General features: G+C 42.4%; 3 protein-coding genes across 3 annotated transcripts in view; 1 reads left to right on the top strand and 2 right to left on the bottom strand.

Moving 5' to 3' along the window:
- Nucleotides 1-1,806: 1,806 nt before the first annotated feature.
- Nucleotides 1,807-7,218, bottom strand: LOC114799783 (gamma-glutamyl hydrolase). Its single transcript, XM_028996654.1, has 9 exons — nt 7,127-7,218; nt 6,922-7,036; nt 6,788-6,838; nt 5,126-5,210; nt 4,295-4,433; nt 2,919-3,025; nt 2,675-2,768; nt 2,339-2,476; nt 1,807-2,224 (listed from the first exon to the last, which is right to left on the bottom strand). The coding sequence occupies exons 1-9, from the start codon at nt 7,215-7,217 to the stop codon at nt 2,106-2,108; spliced, it is 939 nt and encodes a 312-aa protein (XP_028852487.1). The 5' UTR covers nt 7,218; the 3' UTR covers nt 1,807-2,105.
- A 1,294-nt stretch (nt 7,219-8,512) lies between these two features.
- Nucleotides 8,513-16,391, top strand: LOC114800167 (carnitine O-acetyltransferase). Its single transcript, XM_028997314.1, has 14 exons — nt 8,513-8,669; nt 9,920-10,198; nt 10,494-10,612; nt 10,948-11,001; nt 11,099-11,264; nt 11,354-11,528; nt 13,249-13,427; nt 13,502-13,602; nt 13,698-13,817; nt 14,216-14,338; nt 14,619-14,754; nt 14,924-14,986; nt 15,094-15,231; nt 15,492-16,391. The coding sequence occupies exons 1-14, from the start codon at nt 8,643-8,645 to the stop codon at nt 15,705-15,707; spliced, it is 1,896 nt and encodes a 631-aa protein (XP_028853147.1). The 5' UTR covers nt 8,513-8,642; the 3' UTR covers nt 15,708-16,391.
- Nucleotides 15,750-17,305, bottom strand: part of adamts13 (ADAM metallopeptidase with thrombospondin type 1 motif, 13) — a 27,665-nt gene continuing 26,109 nt past the window's right edge. The window contains exons 28-30 of the mRNA XM_028996455.1: nt 17,086-17,265; nt 16,742-16,914; nt 15,750-16,622 (exon numbers count right to left, since the gene is read on the bottom strand). Coding sequence (XP_028852288.1) covers nt 16,467-16,622; nt 16,742-16,914; nt 17,086-17,265 — 509 coding nt within the window. The 3' untranslated portion in view covers nt 15,750-16,466. The remainder of the gene's footprint in view (nt 16,623-16,741; nt 16,915-17,085; nt 17,266-17,305) is intronic.

The following is a 17,305-nucleotide window of genomic DNA, read 5'->3' as shown; positions in this document are numbered from 1 at the left end:
CCAGCATTTCTCTACCTGTGAGGCAGAATCAGAATCAGTAACCAATCTCAAAGGGGGGTGGTAGTAGCCTAGTGGGTTACGCACCTTACTACCCCACTTACTACCATTGTGTCCCTGAGCAAGACACTTAACCCTGAGTGTCTCCAGGAGGACTGTCCCTGTAATTACCAACTGTAAGGCGCTCTGGATAAGGGCGTCTTATAAATGCTGTAAATGTGCTGTAAAACAAGGCCTGGATTTGAAGTCAAGTTGAAGATTTGAAGAGACAGGGGCAGTGGTGGCCTAGCGGGTAAGGAAGTGGACCCGTAATCAGAATCCCGAGCTGCCAAGGTGCCACTGAGGTGCCACTGAGCAAAGCACCGTCCCCACACACTGCTCCCCGGGCGCCTGTCATGGCTGCCCACTGCTCACCAAGGGTGATGGGTAAATGTACATTTCGTTGTGGCACTGTGTGCTGTGTTTCAATCCGTTGACTTTCATTTAAAAAATGCACAAAAAAGTCTAAAAATGTGCTAACATTGATGGAAGCTATAACCACATTGTGCAAATCACCCATTTGGGGAAAAATCAGTATTTCGATTATTTACACTGAGAAAAGTGAACACTGGTTAAAGTTTTAAAAATGGAAGTAATCTGCCACTCCTAATATTTTAGCATTGACATCTAGTAAATAAACCAATCAAACCTGCTGTAACCTGTTTATTTACAAGATGTCAATGCTTAAATATTAGAGGAGTGGCAGATTACTTCAATTTGTTTTAGCCAGGTTCACATTTTTCAGTGTATGTGAAGGACCTGGAAATTACTTATTGATTCATCCAGGGGTGAAAGCAGAAGTATTTTTTAAGTGTGCTGACTGTAATCTGTAATCATCAGAGACCTTTGACTGAACATTTTAATTCCAGAAACCAAGCAGATGCAAATAACACCTTGATAATGTCAGAGGTTTAACATTGGAGTTGCAACACCTTTTGTGCTGCCCTTTCCTGAAAATGAATGCATGCCTCACACACACACACACACCTTTTCTTGTAATAAGTTAAAAGACATCAAATCACACGCCAGCAAGTATAATGAACAGCAGATTTTGCATTAAACAAGTATTGCCATCATACACTACCTGGATGAGCGAATAGGCAAGAGCGCTTGATTGGTTAATTTCACAGTTCACAGCATCCTCCATGTAAACAGAAACCAGCACAGCGATGCAGTGGGTGTTAATTACAACGTTTTGAGATGAAGTGCAGATGAATTTCACGTGTCTTTAGCAATGTGCATGCAAGGAAACATTACAATATGTATGCAGGGCCTCATTTACACTGCCTTCATTAACTATGTATGGTAATGAGCTTGCCAGGGCAGTGGGCAAGCTCTACAGCAACATCTGGACATGCTGGAACAATGTTGCCAGATTGGGCAGAGGGCTGTAAATAGCTTCAAATCACAATTGTCCAAAAGCGATCCTTAACATGGCACACAATATCGGAAACAGACAACAGAAACAAAAGCCCGGATGCCCGCAGCACAGATGTCCATTCAAAATGGGACAATGCAGGGTACACTGGACAGACAATTATCGCAAGGAGTCCAGCGCTTTAGGCTAGAGGCCCGACACGGAAAAGGGAAACACTGTAGTATCAATATGCACACCAGAATGGTGGATATTATTTGAATGATGAAATCCAATTGTGCTGTACATGTGAATCTGAGGTCAGGCACTGAATTTATGAAGGGAACGTCTGACATGATCGCAGACATTTGATGCAACAAAGTAAAGAGAAAAATCAACTACTGGATGTTGGGTGCATTGTGGAACACAAGAGAAACATTCAAGAGAAATACAATAGCTGAACCCAAAGGTCAAAAGCATGAGGATTTCCATAACGTGGCAATAGAAAGATAGGCCTATAGCAAAAGACACATTTCAACATCTGTTGCTGAGGTTCAGTTTGTGATTTATTCTCAGTTTTTAAAAGAACATAAGTGAGGAATACGTGAATACTGGACTTGTTAGGGAAAAACACATTTTTTTAAAAAAGAAGTTGTGCAGGTTCCAGTGGAACCACATTAGGGAATGACACCAAGTTGCTGCTTTTGTTCTCTTCTTAGAAAAAATAGACCTGCTCATATGCAGTAATGTTTCCTACATAAACAGGGTTGAAGTTGTATATAAGAGCCTTGCTTTCTTCGTTTGGGCTGCTGAAGTGGTGCAGGCTTTTCTTTCCTTAATGAACACAGAAATGAATATAGATGGGTATATCAAATAGAAAAACTTAATTATTGTTTTAATGGTTTTATTCTGTTAAAAAAAGAGAGAGAGAGAGAGAAAATTGTTCACCTTCGCCGACAAAAAATTCGGCCAGTAGAGACGACACGCGAACTGCATTTTCTGAATGTGGGAACTGGTAGCCGGGATTCCACTGGAAACGGTTAACTTCAGGATGCCACTGGACTCCGTAGAAAGGATATTTTTTCCCTTGTTTGCAAACATTTGCAGAAAAGCACATTAAACTTGTACCCTCCTCAAGATTTTTTTGTACATTTTTTCCATTCTTGATTAAAATGGATTTTTGTTAAGGGCTCAAGTTGATTAAGTGATTTATGAGGAAGAGGGCACACTGTGCATTTTCACATCGTTGCTTCTGTTTTTTCAAGGATGGAAAATATGTTGTACCTTCCATGGTTGAAACAAAGACCGATCCATCTATTGCTGTGTTTGTGGACAGTACTGAGAAGAACTCCCGTAGTTTAACGTTGTTTCTGAAATCCTAAAAAGCAACATACAATTAATACACATACATTTTCAGTTGTTAGGCAGATGATACAGGCAGTATTTTTTACTTAACATTAAAAAGTTGCATCTGTTGTGGTCTGTACAAAATGATGTATTATGTCATTATAATGAAATCAGGCCACACCTCCTTGGTTACTCCATAATGATGGAAATTTCCTGTTAACGGCTCCTGGGACAAAGACGCCAAAATGTCGGGAGGAAATTTTTCAAACATCCGACTGGAGTGCGCCTCTGGTACAGAAGAGACAGAAGACAAATGTTCACATTTGTAAGACTTAAAAATCATTTCTCTGTAATGTATTTCCATACGTTTGCATGGTAAACGTTTGCAACGGTAAATGTGCCATGGGCCACATCAGGAAAAAACAAAGAATAGTGCAGACATTTAAGTGGAAGGAAGATGAAAGGAAAATGATTAATTTCAGAGAGAAGGTATGGATTCTGGCCTTTTCATGTTTGATAAGGTGGTGAAGTGGACTAGAAACATTAAACATTACAGAAATGAGAAAAGGTGTCATCATTTGTATGACCAAATGTCAAAACCCTCAGTGCTATAAGGGGTGAGTGTGTCGGTCAGTATTTGCATGTCATGTTCTACACATTTTCACTGGCATATAACATTTGTACAACAGTATGTATCTCCACTTCAGTGGCTTTTGGTGACTAAATATGTTAAATGAAATAAGGGTGAACATGAAAAACCAGAATCAGAAGGAAAGAATTTGTGACATGGCCTGCAAAATACTAATTTAAGACCTAATGGCTTCTTCCTGTTGACACTGATTTCACAGATGTCAGTCATAAAGGGGCTAAATTTGACATCGGAATCCAAACAGTTTGTGTGTAGTTTGATATTTAAATTAGTTTACAATTAATCTATGTGTTTTTTGTCATTGTGATGCACTGCACTGCACACAGTTTACACAACGAAATGTGTCCTCCAGGGAGCAGTGTGTGGGGATCTTTCGTTTTACCCCCGAGCACATAATTTGAAGGTCACAAATCCTGAACCAAGGTGCCACTGACGTGCCACTGAGGTGCCACTGATCAAGGTACTGTTCCCACACACTGCTCCCTCATTTCATGGCTGCCCACTGCTCACCAAGGGTGATGGTCAAATGTAGAGGACACATTTTGTTGTGTGCACCAGGTGCTGTGGTGCAGTGTATCACAGTGACAATCATGTCACTTCAAATTCAGGACCCAAATTTGTAGGTGTGATGCCAGAACCCCAAACACTGGGTTAGGGTTAGCGTTTCCATATTCCCCCTATAGTTATTTTGTTTAAAATTAGTTTTTTTTTCTTTTATTGGTCAATAAAGACTTTCATGCACCAGCTGTTTTCCTATTCATTTTGCATCCTGCTAAAATTCCATTAAAAGTTGCACCCATTAAAGACTTCAAATGTGTTTTTGTTCTGAGATGGAGAGGAAATGCTATCTTCTCCACAGCAAATAGGATGATCTTGTAAAACAGAGCAATGGTATCAGATGCATATACCTGTGCTGAGGTTCAGGGCTAGCGCTATGTTCTCAGCCGGCGTTCTGCTCAAGACATTCTCTTCAGCCACCAGCACAGTTAGTAACTGAAGGCCGAGACATGTTCCCCAAATGGGGAAGTAGTCACCAATATCATTAGCCTGTGTAAAGCAGAAAGGCAGCACCTTATTACAATCATTTAATTACTGATTAATAATTCACTTTATTCATCAACTATGTGGCACATGCAAGAGCAAAAGTTACATTTATGGGTGTGAACCATATACAGTTCAGGCCAAAAGTTTGGACACACCTTCTCATTCAATGTGTTTTCTTTATTTTCATGACCATTTACATTGGTAGATTCTAACTGAAGGCATCAAAACTATGAATGAACACATGTGGAGTTATGTACTTAAAAAAAAGGTGAAATAACTGAAAACATGTTTTATATTCTAGTTTCTTTGCTCTGCTTACTGCTTTGCACACTCTTGGCATTCTCTCGATGAGCTTCAAGAGGTCATCACCTGAAATGCTTTTCCAACAGTCTTGAAGGAGTTCCCAGAGGTGTTTAGCACTTGATGGCCCCTTTGCCTTCACTCTGCCGTCCAGCTCACCCCAAACCATCTGGATTGGGTTCAGGTCCGGTGACTGTGGAGACCAGGTCTCCACTTTTTTGTTAAGTACACAACTCTACATGTGTCCATTCATAGTTTTGATGCCTTCAGTGAGAATCTACCAATGTAAATGGTCATGAAAATAAAGAAAACACATCGAATGAGAAGGTGTGTCCAACCTTTTAGCCTGTACTGTATAAACATTCCCATCACCAGACTTACTGGTAATTAATTACCTTAAGAGCAAACCTGTAGAAAATCTTGGCAGTCTGTGCAAAGGCCGATGTCTCCAGGTCCACTGATCCTCCAATGAGCAACAGGCTGAGTCAGGCAAAAAAGAATAAGTAGTTCAATGGAAAAACACAAACCACCATTGCCACTACATCCCTCACTTCAAGTGAGTTTCCAGAGCCTGAGAACATGAACATGAACTGTGCAAAAACTTGATTCTGCTGTTATACTGTATGTCAGCTCTGGCTCATTCTTTGGGATAATTCACACGCTTTGATGTATGTGACAACTATATATTTTTTAATTGCTAATTTGCAGTTTGATTTGTTCCATAATGTAATATTAGCACAATGCATATTTTACCACAAAAATTAGCCCCTGAAAAGTGTCAGCCCATGATGGCATATGATGGTATGAGGCGGACCGTTCCTGTAGTGTGATTAAGCAGTGCTGCCAGCAGTTTTACCCTTGAAGCAAGTTTGAAGACTTTCTTGTGAATCAGAATCAGAAAACTAACTGACGAATTAATTAAGGCCAAACCAAAGATTCATATTTCTTTGTCTTTGCACCAGGATGGTTAATAGAAGGCAATGCTGCCATCTACAGGACATCATTCCTCAAAAATCCAGAACTGCACCCAGCGCCTCGGGCACGTCTGTGGTCTGTGATTATACCGTTTCAAATGTTGTTGTTTCAAATAAAAGAAGCAAAAAATATCACTGTCACTAAAAAAAACTCATGCCCATGTCAGGTGGAAATCGGTGAACCTTTGGTAACCTGCGATTCTCGTCAGTATTAATATCAGAGCATTATTTGGTATTTAATTATTTTAATTCTCTAATGCTTAATGTGTTGCCTAAACTGATCCTACCTACACTGATCCTGCACTCTGGCTCATGAATCAGCCTGGAAGGCACCTAGAGGAATGGAACCAGTTGGGTTTCATGTCTATACGGATTCATGTTCATGGTTATACAAGAACCTTATTCTGCTTATAACACTGACACAACATTGCAAAACAGCACCATCAATTCTAGTGAAAAACAAAGAGGATATGGTCATGAATGTTTAATGACGACGGTGGAATGTGGAACTAGTTTATGCTTGCTCTGAAAGATTAAAACATGGGCACAGCAAAATTGTTAAAGTATGTAAAGGAATCGTTAGACAAAGGTTTTAAAACTGCTGCTATCTAAAGAACAGTAGTATACCAGAGCTTCTTTATCTATACATTTACATTTACATTTACAGCATTTATCAGACGCCCTTATCCAGAGCGACTTACAATCAGTAGTTACAGGGACAGTTCCCCCTGGAGCAACTTAGGGTTAAGAGTCTTGCTGAGGGGGAAACAATGGTAGTAAGTGGGATTTGAACCTGGGTCTTCTGGTTCATAGGCGAGTGTGTTACCCGCTAGGCTACTACCACCCCACAAAAACCACATAATGTGGTGAAAATAAGGAAATTATATACAGTTTAGGTAAATCAATATTTGACACTGTTGACAATGTTTGACACACGTTTTTGTGTTTTGCTATCAGCTTAGTTAAAAGGAGTTTTTACTGCTTTGTATTCGTGTCTAAGAACTTACTGTAGAGCCTGTGGGGACAGACCTGAAACTTCCAATCATTTTAAAATCAGTTAGAGAATGATACCTCAAATCTTACCCATTAATTGCCTTGAAGATGTTTTTATATTCCGCCTCAGTCTGATTTAACCTATAGCAGTGACACACAAAACATGTATAAATTCACCTTCACACTAAGAAAAAAAAAAAAAAGTTGTGACAGCAGCATCCTACGTGACTGGCATCACTCTGCTCCCCGCTGACTCCAGGTATTTCACGTAGGAGGCAGGGATGTAGGTCTTGCCAAAAGGTTTCATGTCATCGTCTGCAACCTCCTGGGTTAGAATCCCTAGAAGGCAATTACAGTGTTTTCAACGCCCTTTGAAAAAGCGAGTCCATACAACGTGCAAACTGTTCAATTGGATAACCGTGAGCCTACCGATAATTGGCCGATCATTTGTGCTTGCCACCGGACGCGCTGTGCTCAGACTCAGCAGAAGGAACCAACAGGCAGCGTGGAACAGCATCATCCTGAAGCCAAACGTTGCGGAGCTTTCAAACGTTGCCGCGCTTTTATATGTGCATTTTCCTGCCCAGGGAAGGAGGAAGTGCCCGAAAAGGAGGGGCCTGGAGTTTCTGCGAGGAAACTGCTGCGCTGAGGTTTGGAATCTCCAAACTTGCACTCACGTGACCTGCTGCGGCTCAACTTACAGTAAACACACATAATGTCGTATATTTGAGTTCACAAAGCCATGTGAGGTTCAGTCATGTGACTGAAAAGTGTATGTCAGCTGCACTATTTATGAATGCATGTGCCTTTCATGTGACACTTTCCAATGCCATGCAGCCGTAAGTAATATCTGGCGTGGGTGGAAGTAGCCTAGTGGGCAACACACTTGCCTATGAATCAGAAGAGCACAAAGAATCACAGGTTCACAGTGTCCATGAGCAAGATACTTAACCCTGAGTTGCTCCAGGGCGTCTGTCCCTGACACTATACTTTCAAGTCACTCTGGATAAGGGCGTCTGATAAAAATGCTATAAACGTCAGATGCAACAAAGATCGACAGACCCTGGATCTCAAACAATACCTTTTTGTTATTATTATTATTATTATTGTACTCTACAATAGTCATGAGTCATGAAAGAATCTGAATCAGAATTACGTTTATTGGCCAAGTGAGTGAACACATACAAGGAATCTGATTCCTGCCGATCGTGTCTCTCAAGCACATAAACAACAACAATATACCATATAAAAAAAATCTTATATACACAAAAATACAAAGATTACAGATTATTAAGATAATACAAGTGTACATTAAGTGCAATTGTAACAGTTCAGTTGTTTAGGAGGGTGAAGGTGAGGTGAAAAACTGCAGGGTTCTGTATTGTCTGTATTGTCAGCAGGGTGTGTGTCCAGGTGGTGAGGGATCTGTGATGATCTTCCCTGCCCATTTCCTGGGGACACCAGTCACATTGTCTGCCGCCCGTCCAGTCTGTTGCGGTCGGTTTCTGTCCTGTTCAGTAGCTGCTCCACGCCAGACTGTGATGGAGGAGCCCAGGAAGAACTCAATGACTGCAGTGTAGAACTGGGTCAGCAGCTCCTGTGGAAGACTGTAATTCTTCAGTTGCCTAAGGAAGTACATCCTGTGCTGGGTCTTCCACTTATGAAAGAATATAAAATATTTAATAGCCTAGTCGAATGAGCCATATATGCAAGATACATAGAAAGCGGGATACAAGCTGATGCCTATTCCAAAAACACATGGGTACAATAGAAAAATGCATTTTAAAAACTGGGTCGGCTCTGGCCCTGCGCTCTCGACCGGATTCGGAATCAGCCGCCGAAGGTGCCCGAAGAGCGGCGGAGATTGCCGAGCCGCGGGGGCGAAGGAGTCCGTCCTTGGGGCGAGCGGCATGACGGCAGCGTGAGTTTCGCAGCTCCGACCACCATGCTGGGTCTCCTTGCCAGGACGGCGGTGAGTGAAATGCAGCTCGGCGACTGACCGAAAGGATGTCCGTTCGCGTTCGGGGACGCGAGCGGCGCGAACGGGGTCACCGCCCACCGAGGCGCGCCATGACGGAGCCTGGTCACAAAATAAGCCTGTTACAGTCTTATAAACGCGTAACGCGTGACAGGTCAGCATGCCGTCCCTCCGGCCGCTCGGTACGGCCCTGCAATCACCGAATGAACGCGTGCGGGTTAAAACGACTTCGTAGATTGCACGAGTGGATGCCCGACAGGAGTGATACGAACTTTTCTTAAACGACCCGCCCGTGCCTTCACGGTTGTCCATTTTGGAGCAGGAATATGAACTTGGTGCGTTTAAAGGGCGTGTTCGCTGCGCAGATGCGTTTACAGCGTTTATCAGACGCCCTTATCCAGAGCGTTGTGCTTCGTGCGTGCCTGCCATTGCAGACCGGGCAAGGCAGGGTGTCCTGGGCCAGACCGAAAATATCAGACAATGGGAATCGCTTCCGATCGCGCTCTCGAAATTACTGATCGCGGTGAGCATGCAAAGGGTAGAGAAGTGCAAAGGAGCAGGGACTGTTCATTTCACAACGTACAATGTACACAGAGAGACGAGACTGCGAATCTTCGGGGATTCATATTGTGCAAAAAGACATAAGACAAAGTACATTGTCCAGAATAGTGCAGGTCGAGACAAACCAGGTCAACAAGTTCAACAATATATCTGTGTATGGATAGTGTATATAGTGTATATTGGTGGTAGTAGCCTAGTGGGTAACACACTCGCCTATGAACCAGAAGACCCAGGTTCAAATCCCACTTACTACCATTGTGTCCCTGAGCAAGACACTTGCCATGTTGCTCCAGGGAGACAGTCCCTGTAACGACTGATTGTAAGTCGCTCTGGATAAGGGTGTCTGATAAATGCTGTAAATGTAATATGGTATATGATATACTGTCATAGTAATGATAGTAGTATTAGTAGTGATATGACATGATATGATTATAATAATAATAACAACACAGCAGCACAGTGTGGGGTAGTGCTGCTGTTCACATGTCCTCAGGACATGGTGTATTTAACCAATGTATGTATATGTAGCTTATTACTCGATTTGATAATAGATGAATAGACATATAGAAATAGAAGAACAGATAGATCAGCAAAATGCAAAACTGTCACTTATACATGTAAGTATATAAGTGACTTATTTGTGTTTTAGAGCACTTATGGCAAACTATTTGCCTTTTCTGCAGACCAGGTGGGGCCTGCCGCAGCCCTCGCGCCTGGTGAAGCCGATGACTGTGCTGCAGATGCCCCAGCGACCGGTTGTCCATCAGGAGGGTCTTCCAAAGCTGCCAGTTCCGCCGCTGAAGCAGACCTGCGAGCGCTACCTGGCCGTGCTGGAGCCGCTTCTCAGTGAGGAGGAGCTGAGCCACACTCACAAACTGGTTGCCGAGTTTGTGAGGTCTGGCGGGGTGGGAGAGAGGTTGCAAAAAGGCCTGGAGCGGCGAGCTCGGAAGACAGAGAACTGGGTACTCTCTTTTATCATATATGTACCATAATTACCTCAAAGCTGCCCAGTGTTGAGCAAAGCACAAAATGTTCTCAGTATGTCAAGTAGGAAGTGATCAGTGGGGGACATTTGTCCTTGAATTGCAAATGTGAAATTGTAATTTTAGGATGTGTCCACGTGGATCAGCTTCGTTCATTTACATTTTTGTAACACAATACATTATAACACCATTTGCTATGATATTAGATAGCAGTTTGTCACTGAAAAGGAAGGAAATTATATATCGATTATCTTCCTTATCTTTTCTGGTTCAGCTGTCTGAATGGTGGATGCAGTCAGCATACTTAGACTCACGCATGCCCGTTGCCGTGTACACCAGCCCTGGAGTGGTGCTTCCCAGAATGCACTTCCAGGATCGCCAGGGGCAAATGAGGTGAGCAGTGCATCACTGAAATAAATAAAAAAAAAACCCCGTGACGTTAAGGTTATCAGATCAATCCGTAATCAAATGAAGAACAGGTCCTTCCATTCTGGCCCTGTTCTTGAAAAGCCGGAAAGATAAGGTTAAGTGTTAAAAGAGGCCACCAGCTGAACAGCTCGATCTTGGGATTTGGATTCCACACTGACCTTTGCACACGCTTCTCTTTGCAATCTGTCTATTTTAAGCACAACTAAAGAGAAAGTATTATACTGTGTTCAACAGCAAATACCGGAAGGCAATCTGAGACGTTCTGTTCACTTCAGATGTTCTTTTTTTATTCTTTAAAGGTTTGCTTCTAAATTAATCGCAGGAGTTTTGGATTTCAAGACAATGATTGACAAGTGAGTGCAGTCCACAAGACTCACAGGATGTTGTCAGCATGTAATACATAAAATGTACTAATAGTGTCTCCACTGATTCAGACGCCCTTTGTTATAGTGACACTTTGCCTGTGGAGTACCTAGGCGGGAAGCCACTCTGTATGGACCAATATTACCAGGTGCTGTCCTCATGCCGTATTCCTGGACCTAAAAAAGATTCAGTCGTGAATCATGCAGTTGGCAAGACGCCTCCAACTCACATCACAGTTGTCCATAACTTCCAGGTACAAATATCAAACTGAAAAGATTTTTTGGTCTTTTTTCATTCGAGTTTTACTGTTGTCATGGTTTACTTGTGTTTTTTTTCTGGAAGTTTTTTGTCCTAGATGTTTATAACAGTGACGGTACCCCACTGACAGTCGACCAGATCTGTGTTCAGCTAGAGAAGATTTGGAACTCCTCCCTGCAGTCCAATAAAGAGCCCATTGGCATCTTGAGCTCCCAGCACCGTAATACCTGGGGGAAGGCCTACAACAACCTCATCAAAGGTGAGACATGGCCAGTGAGATAATCTTCTAAGAAATGTGAGGAATTTCCAGCATTTTTCATTAATATGACAGATGCGGAAAAAAGTCAAATTGCCAAGCTCAGAAGTTCCCAGAATGATGGTGAAACATTTATATCTGTACAGCATATCATTGAGTGGTTCTCAGTGACTTTCAGGCCTTTTTGCCAACATATTCTACTTCCACATGAATGAGGGAAACCGAACAGAACAGACATTACAGCGGCATGAAAAAGTCTTGGCAAGCCTTGCGGTGCATGGAAGATGTCACAAGAATCCTGCAGAACTAGAAGACCTTTGCAAGGACAAATGGGCGAAAATACCCCAAGTTAGACTCTTAACTGGCTAAAATATGTGTGCACAATTTGTGATTTTGACAGAGAGGGGTGTCACTAAGAAGTGGCAGCTGAAGAAGTTATTTGGAAGGGGGGGTCAAAGCACTATTCTTATATATTCGTATATATATATATATATATATATATATGTGTGTGTGTGTGTGTGTGTGTGTGTGAGTTGAAAAGCTCCTCCCAGCTTCAGCTGTTGTCATTGGAGTGGTATTTAAGAAATTCAGCAGTGCTAAAGCCTCTGAAAAGATGTCCTGAAGGCTCTACACAAAGAGTTGGACCAGAGCCACAGCACCAGCATTGTTGTTGTAAATGAGGAACAGTTCAGTTTTGGTTCAGCACTGGATAAGCATCTGTGGTGGTGCTGACCGCTACTTCAGGGAACTCCTCAAATTTGTCTCCTCGCAGCAGGTTCTTGATGAAGGCAAACTTCCCCTTTGTGTTCCTATCCTGCAGCCTGCTTTAAGGGGTGGTAGTAGGCTAGCGGGTTCAAATCCCACTTACTACCATTGTGTCCCTGAGCAAGACACTTAACCCTAACTTGCTCCAGGGGGGGGCTGTCCCTGTAACTACTGATTGTAAGTTGCTCTGGATAAGAGCGTCTGATAAATGCTGTAAATGTAAAGATGTGTAACTATATTCACATTGCAAGAAGCATGGTATTTTCCATCTGGCTCTTAGTGTGTTTGTGCTTTCATGCCTTCTCAAGGAAGTGTTTTAGATCTGTAATACCTGTCATGCTCTGTACCTGTCGTCTGAAAGAGGAAGCAGGGGAAACAATATAAAGCTCCAGTCTCAGGACAGCCGGTTAGCCAGGCCTTCTTCTCATACCATGTTCTGGAGAAAGATCAAGGGGAATTTCTCCCACTGTCCCGTGATTCTTGCTTGATTGTGATGTCTGGCTGGTCGGGTCTCAGCTGTTGAAGTTTTTCTTGCGGTGTTCTTCTGTGAAGTGGTTCACTTTTTAGGGACGAAACTGGACGAAGCTCACATGATAAAAACGCTGCTCCGTGTAAACAAAAAACTGTCACGGGCTGGATCAGAAGGTGCAAAGCAGACGTCCCTGAGTTGGGTGGAGAAGCTGGAAAGCTGGGTGCAGCAGAGTGAAGATGCTCCGCAATGCAGGAAGGCAGCGAGAGAAGGAGAGCGTGCGAGCTTGGGTGCGGCTGTTCAGAGTTCGGCGGCAGGAGCAATAGGGCACTTGGTTACCATGGCGTTCATTTATGAAATGAAAAATGAATTTTAAAAGCCAGTGAGAAGTTTCTTGCGTGGGTCCACAGGAGTGTCTGTGTGAGCCACTGCTGATTCTGGTGATAATGAGACTCAGGAAGAGTTGTTTTTTTTTTTTTTTGTCTTCAGACAAGACAAACAAGGAGTCAGTGCGGGCCATCCAGAAGAGCATCTTCACCGTGTGCCTGGATGCCCCCATGCCGAGCGTATCGGACGAGCTGTATCACAGTCGGGTGGCCGCCCAAATGTTGCACGGCGGGGGCAGTCGCTGGAACAGCGGCAACCGCTGGTTTGATAAGACTCTGCAGGTCAGCGCTTCAAAGCCGGGGCTCTGTAGGTCGATCCCATTCTCTGTCTAAGTGTCATATTTGGCCTTCTGCAGTTCATCGTTGGAGAGGACGGGTCATGTGGACTGACCTACGAGCATGCGCCAGCCGAAGGGCCTCCAATCGTGTTTTTGGTTGATCACGTGGTACAGTACATGTATGCAATCAGCTATGTTGTTACTTTTTTTTTGTGATAGATCTCTTCTTCCCGCATGGCAGAGCTAAAATCGTTGCACGTTTGTATCTTCACAGGAAAAGAACAGAGGAGGTACGGACCCCCATGATTCCACTGCCGATGCCTCAGAAGCTGCGCTTCAACATCACTCCAGAAATCAAGAAAGACATTGAGAAAGCCAAGCAAAACATGAACATGTGAGCACAGTTGATGTTCGGGATATATAACATATACAATATATGCCACAATGTTTTTTTCAGTGTGTGATGTTAAAAAGTAAGTAGGATGTTCCCAGTAGGATACTTCACAGAGTGTGCACAATAATGGTGAACATACCCTGGGAACATACAATTTTCCAAATTGTCCTGACATATTAGACCATAGACTTGACGACTTGAGTACCACAAATAACCCTGCGGTCTCAAATAGCACACCACACGATGCGGAATTGTCACAATGTGCTTGAAAAAGAGCAGAGAAGTAGTCAGATATTTTTAACGACGTCTGCAGTTTGATTTCCTTTTGCTTCTATTTGTGTGATAGAATTTGGAGATTCCTGTAAAAGAAGCACAGTAATGATGAATGTGTATTACAGAATGGTGCAAGACTTAGATGTGAGAGTTCTCTCGTTTTCTCACTTCGGTAAGATTTTCCCCAAATCTCAGAAGATGAGTCCAGACGGCTTCATACAGATGGCTTTGCAACTCGCCTACTACAGGTGTGGTCAGCTCTGTGTAACTGATTTTAATTGCTTTATGCATAAACTTATACTTAATTAAGCAAAATCTATTTCTATAGCACCAAGTAAACTAAGAGCCGAAACGAAAATGCTATAAAAATTAGTATTTTTATATTGAACAATTGAACATTTTGTCAATTTTGTTTTTTAACTCACGAATTAACAGAATCACTGGAAAATTATTTGACGTGACAGTCTGTGCTATACATGGTCAAACACAGTAAACCTAACCTCTTTATTTTGTCATATGTGTTTTTAGAATGTACCAGTTCTGCTGCTCGACATACGAGAGCGCGTCTCTGCGGATGTTCCATCTAGGTCGCACCGATGCCATCCGCTCCACCTCTGTTGAGTCTTTTGCTTTTGTTCAGGCCATGGATGACCCTGCTAAACAGGTCAGTGAAAGTGAAGTGTCATTTGCATTGTGATACACTGCAGCGATGGTGCACACAGCAAAATATATCCTGGGAGCAGTGTGTGGGGACGTTTTTTTCGCTCAGTGGCACCTTAGTGCTCACCAATTCTCACTTTCTTCACAGTATATTGTGTAATTTGTATTAACAGAACACAGAGAAGGTGACCCTGCTGGAGAAGGCCATTAAAGTGCATAGAGTTTATGCAGACATGGTGAGGGTTTTTGGTAAAACTGGCTTGTATTTAATTTTGTCTGGAAACCGTTGATATGGACAATTACACAATTCGTGCTATTTGCTTTTGTCTTTTGTCATGGCCAGGCGATTCATGGACAGGCCATTGACAGACACCTACTCGGTTTGAAGATGCAGGCGATCGAGGACCTGACCTCTCTGCCAGATATCTTCATGGATACAGCCTACGCTGTGGCTGAGCATTTCAACCTCTCCACCAGCCAGGTATCAGTGTCCTATAAGTGTGTTCTGTCTCACAATGTTTCCTCGTTGCCATCAGCTATGTGTGTTGTAATGTTTTCATGATTGCTGAAATACTAAATAATTAATTGTATTTAATTATCATTATAACTGAATTATAATTATAATGTAAAGTTTTTAATTAACATATATTTTACATTTCAATAGCAAATGTTATAAAAAGACTTAAGCTTTTCTAATTTCATAGAAATATAACAAAATTTGTCCATGTTTTGGACGATCAGGTGGGCTCTACAACCGACTGTGTGATGTGTTTTGGACCTATGGTGCCTGATGGATATGGGGTTTGCTACAATCCAATGGACAACCACATCAACTTTGCAGTGTCGGCCTTTAATAGCTGTGAAGACACAAATGCTACAAAGTTTACCAGGTTCGTAGATTATGCCCTGTTGGACATAAAGACATTGCTGGAGCAGACTCCCAGGGCCAACATATGAGAGCCCTCAGGGACTAGTAAGTGGAAGTCAAATAATGGGGCTGTTCCGTGCTCCCTGACTGTGATGATGCCATCTATTGCGACCAGAGGTTGTGAAGTGGAGATGTCACACTTGTGATAGAAGCTGAGTTTTTATCAGTGTGTCAGCAATGCCAAATGGAGGGAATCCTGATCAATCCTGAATCCTGTAACAAGAGTATTGCGACCCTCCAGCATAGACAGTACAACTTCAGTGATCTGAAAGATCCAAATATAATAAGAAATGCACTGTCAACACAATGCAGACATAGTTAACAGTTTGTGCTTGAATATATTATGTTTATGTTGCCTTAAATTTCAGTTTATGTGTTTTCGTGCACAATCATGTTCTTCCTGGAATAAAACTTGCATTAGCCTTGACCATAATCATCACCAATGCAGTCCCAGAACAAACAGCAATACAGGATTTTCAGATTGTGCCTAAACCATGTTGTGATGCAGTTTTTATCGTTCACTGGTGAGGGTGTCACACTGGTGTTTAAACATAATTTCAGAGATTAGAACACCTATATCATACTTATTGTGCCTTTACAGGATTCCTTGATCTATTTATCAGTGTTTTCTGTATTCTGAAGTAAATAAAGATAGAAAAATTCTAATTTCAGATCGCTGATGTTTGGGGAAATAAAACAAAAAGAAAAATAAACGGATTTTGGTATTTTTTCCTAGAGAAAAACATTTACACACAAAAATATGTATGTAATATGTAATAAAAATTTACTCAGGAATTAGCAAAGGAATATTCTGCTTGGAACGTCCCTTTGATTTGCTGGTACTCTCCATGGAATTCCACCTCTGCCCTACTTCCAGACGAAATCCAGAGGAACAGCTGATGGCCTTTAAACATAGTGGTCTTCAGGGTATCAACATCGCGGATCTGGGAAAACAGATGGTGAAGGAGCAAGTCTAGACAATATCTACAAAGAAATAGAGGCTTAGAGAAATGCGCAAAATCCTAATGGTTCTTATAACCTGCCAAGCACTTGTGAGTCTTACCAGTACATAGGTGGAATGGGTGGAGGTGGCGTTGAACATGCTAAGAGCCTGGATCTTAATACGGCGTGAGGGAGGTGCGTTTATGAAGACTCTGCATGTCTGTGATCCTGAGGAGGAGCTTTTGGTTGGATTTTCTATAATCCCAAATGGACCAAACAACTGAATGTCACAGTCTGTGAAAAACAAACACATTATAATCACTTTGGCCGAACTTATTTGTAGGTATTTAGTGATATATGGTCTGAAAACGGGTCTTCTGCAGAGTTGTTTATGCTCAGGTGCAGTTACGGACTCATCTCAATATGGACCCAGAACGTCAAAATCAACTTTGCAGACATCCTTACCTTCATGGTGGCTTCTTTTGGTGTTCTTCAGACTACTGTAGGTGAGTAACACACCATTGCCAGAGCCCAGTCGTCCCTGGCGCACCAGGAGGACATTGGTGCGAGAGGTCACTTCACTGCCGGCCATCTTCTCACATTTTCGTATCAGTATGAGCCTGTCGTAGAAGGCCAAATACTCTTCTGCCGGAGTGAAAATGCTCTTGAAACTTCTACTTATTTC

Source organism: Denticeps clupeoides, chromosome 11, assembly GCF_900700375.1.
Source record: "Denticeps clupeoides chromosome 11, fDenClu1.1, whole genome shotgun sequence".
NCBI lineage: Eukaryota > Metazoa > Chordata > Actinopteri > Clupeiformes > Denticipitidae > Denticeps > Denticeps clupeoides.
The sequence above is the reverse complement of the archived record's forward strand: the minus strand, read 5'-3'. Positions and strand labels throughout refer to the sequence as shown.

Coding starts and splice junctions, on each gene's coding strand:
- LOC114799783 (XM_028996654.1), bottom strand. CDS start 7,217: ATGATGCTGTTCCACGCTGCCTGTTGGTTCCTTCTGCTGAGTCTGAGC. Junction 2,769..2,918: donor ATTATGGAGTAACCAAGGAG/GTGTGGCCTGAT, acceptor GTTGCTTTTTAG/GATTTCAGAAACAACGTTAA. Junction 2,225..2,338: donor CGAATTTTTTGTCGGCGAAG/GTGAACAATTTT, acceptor GTGTTCATTAAG/GAAAGAAAAGCCTGCACCAC.
- LOC114800167 (XM_028997314.1), top strand. CDS start 8,643: ATGCTGGGTCTCCTTGCCAGGACGGCG. Junction 13,603..13,697: donor GATCACGTGGTACAGTACAT/GTATGCAATCAG, acceptor GTATCTTCACAG/GAAAAGAACAGAGGAGGTAC. Junction 15,232..15,491: donor TCAACCTCTCCACCAGCCAG/GTATCAGTGTCC, acceptor TTGGACGATCAG/GTGGGCTCTACAACCGACTG.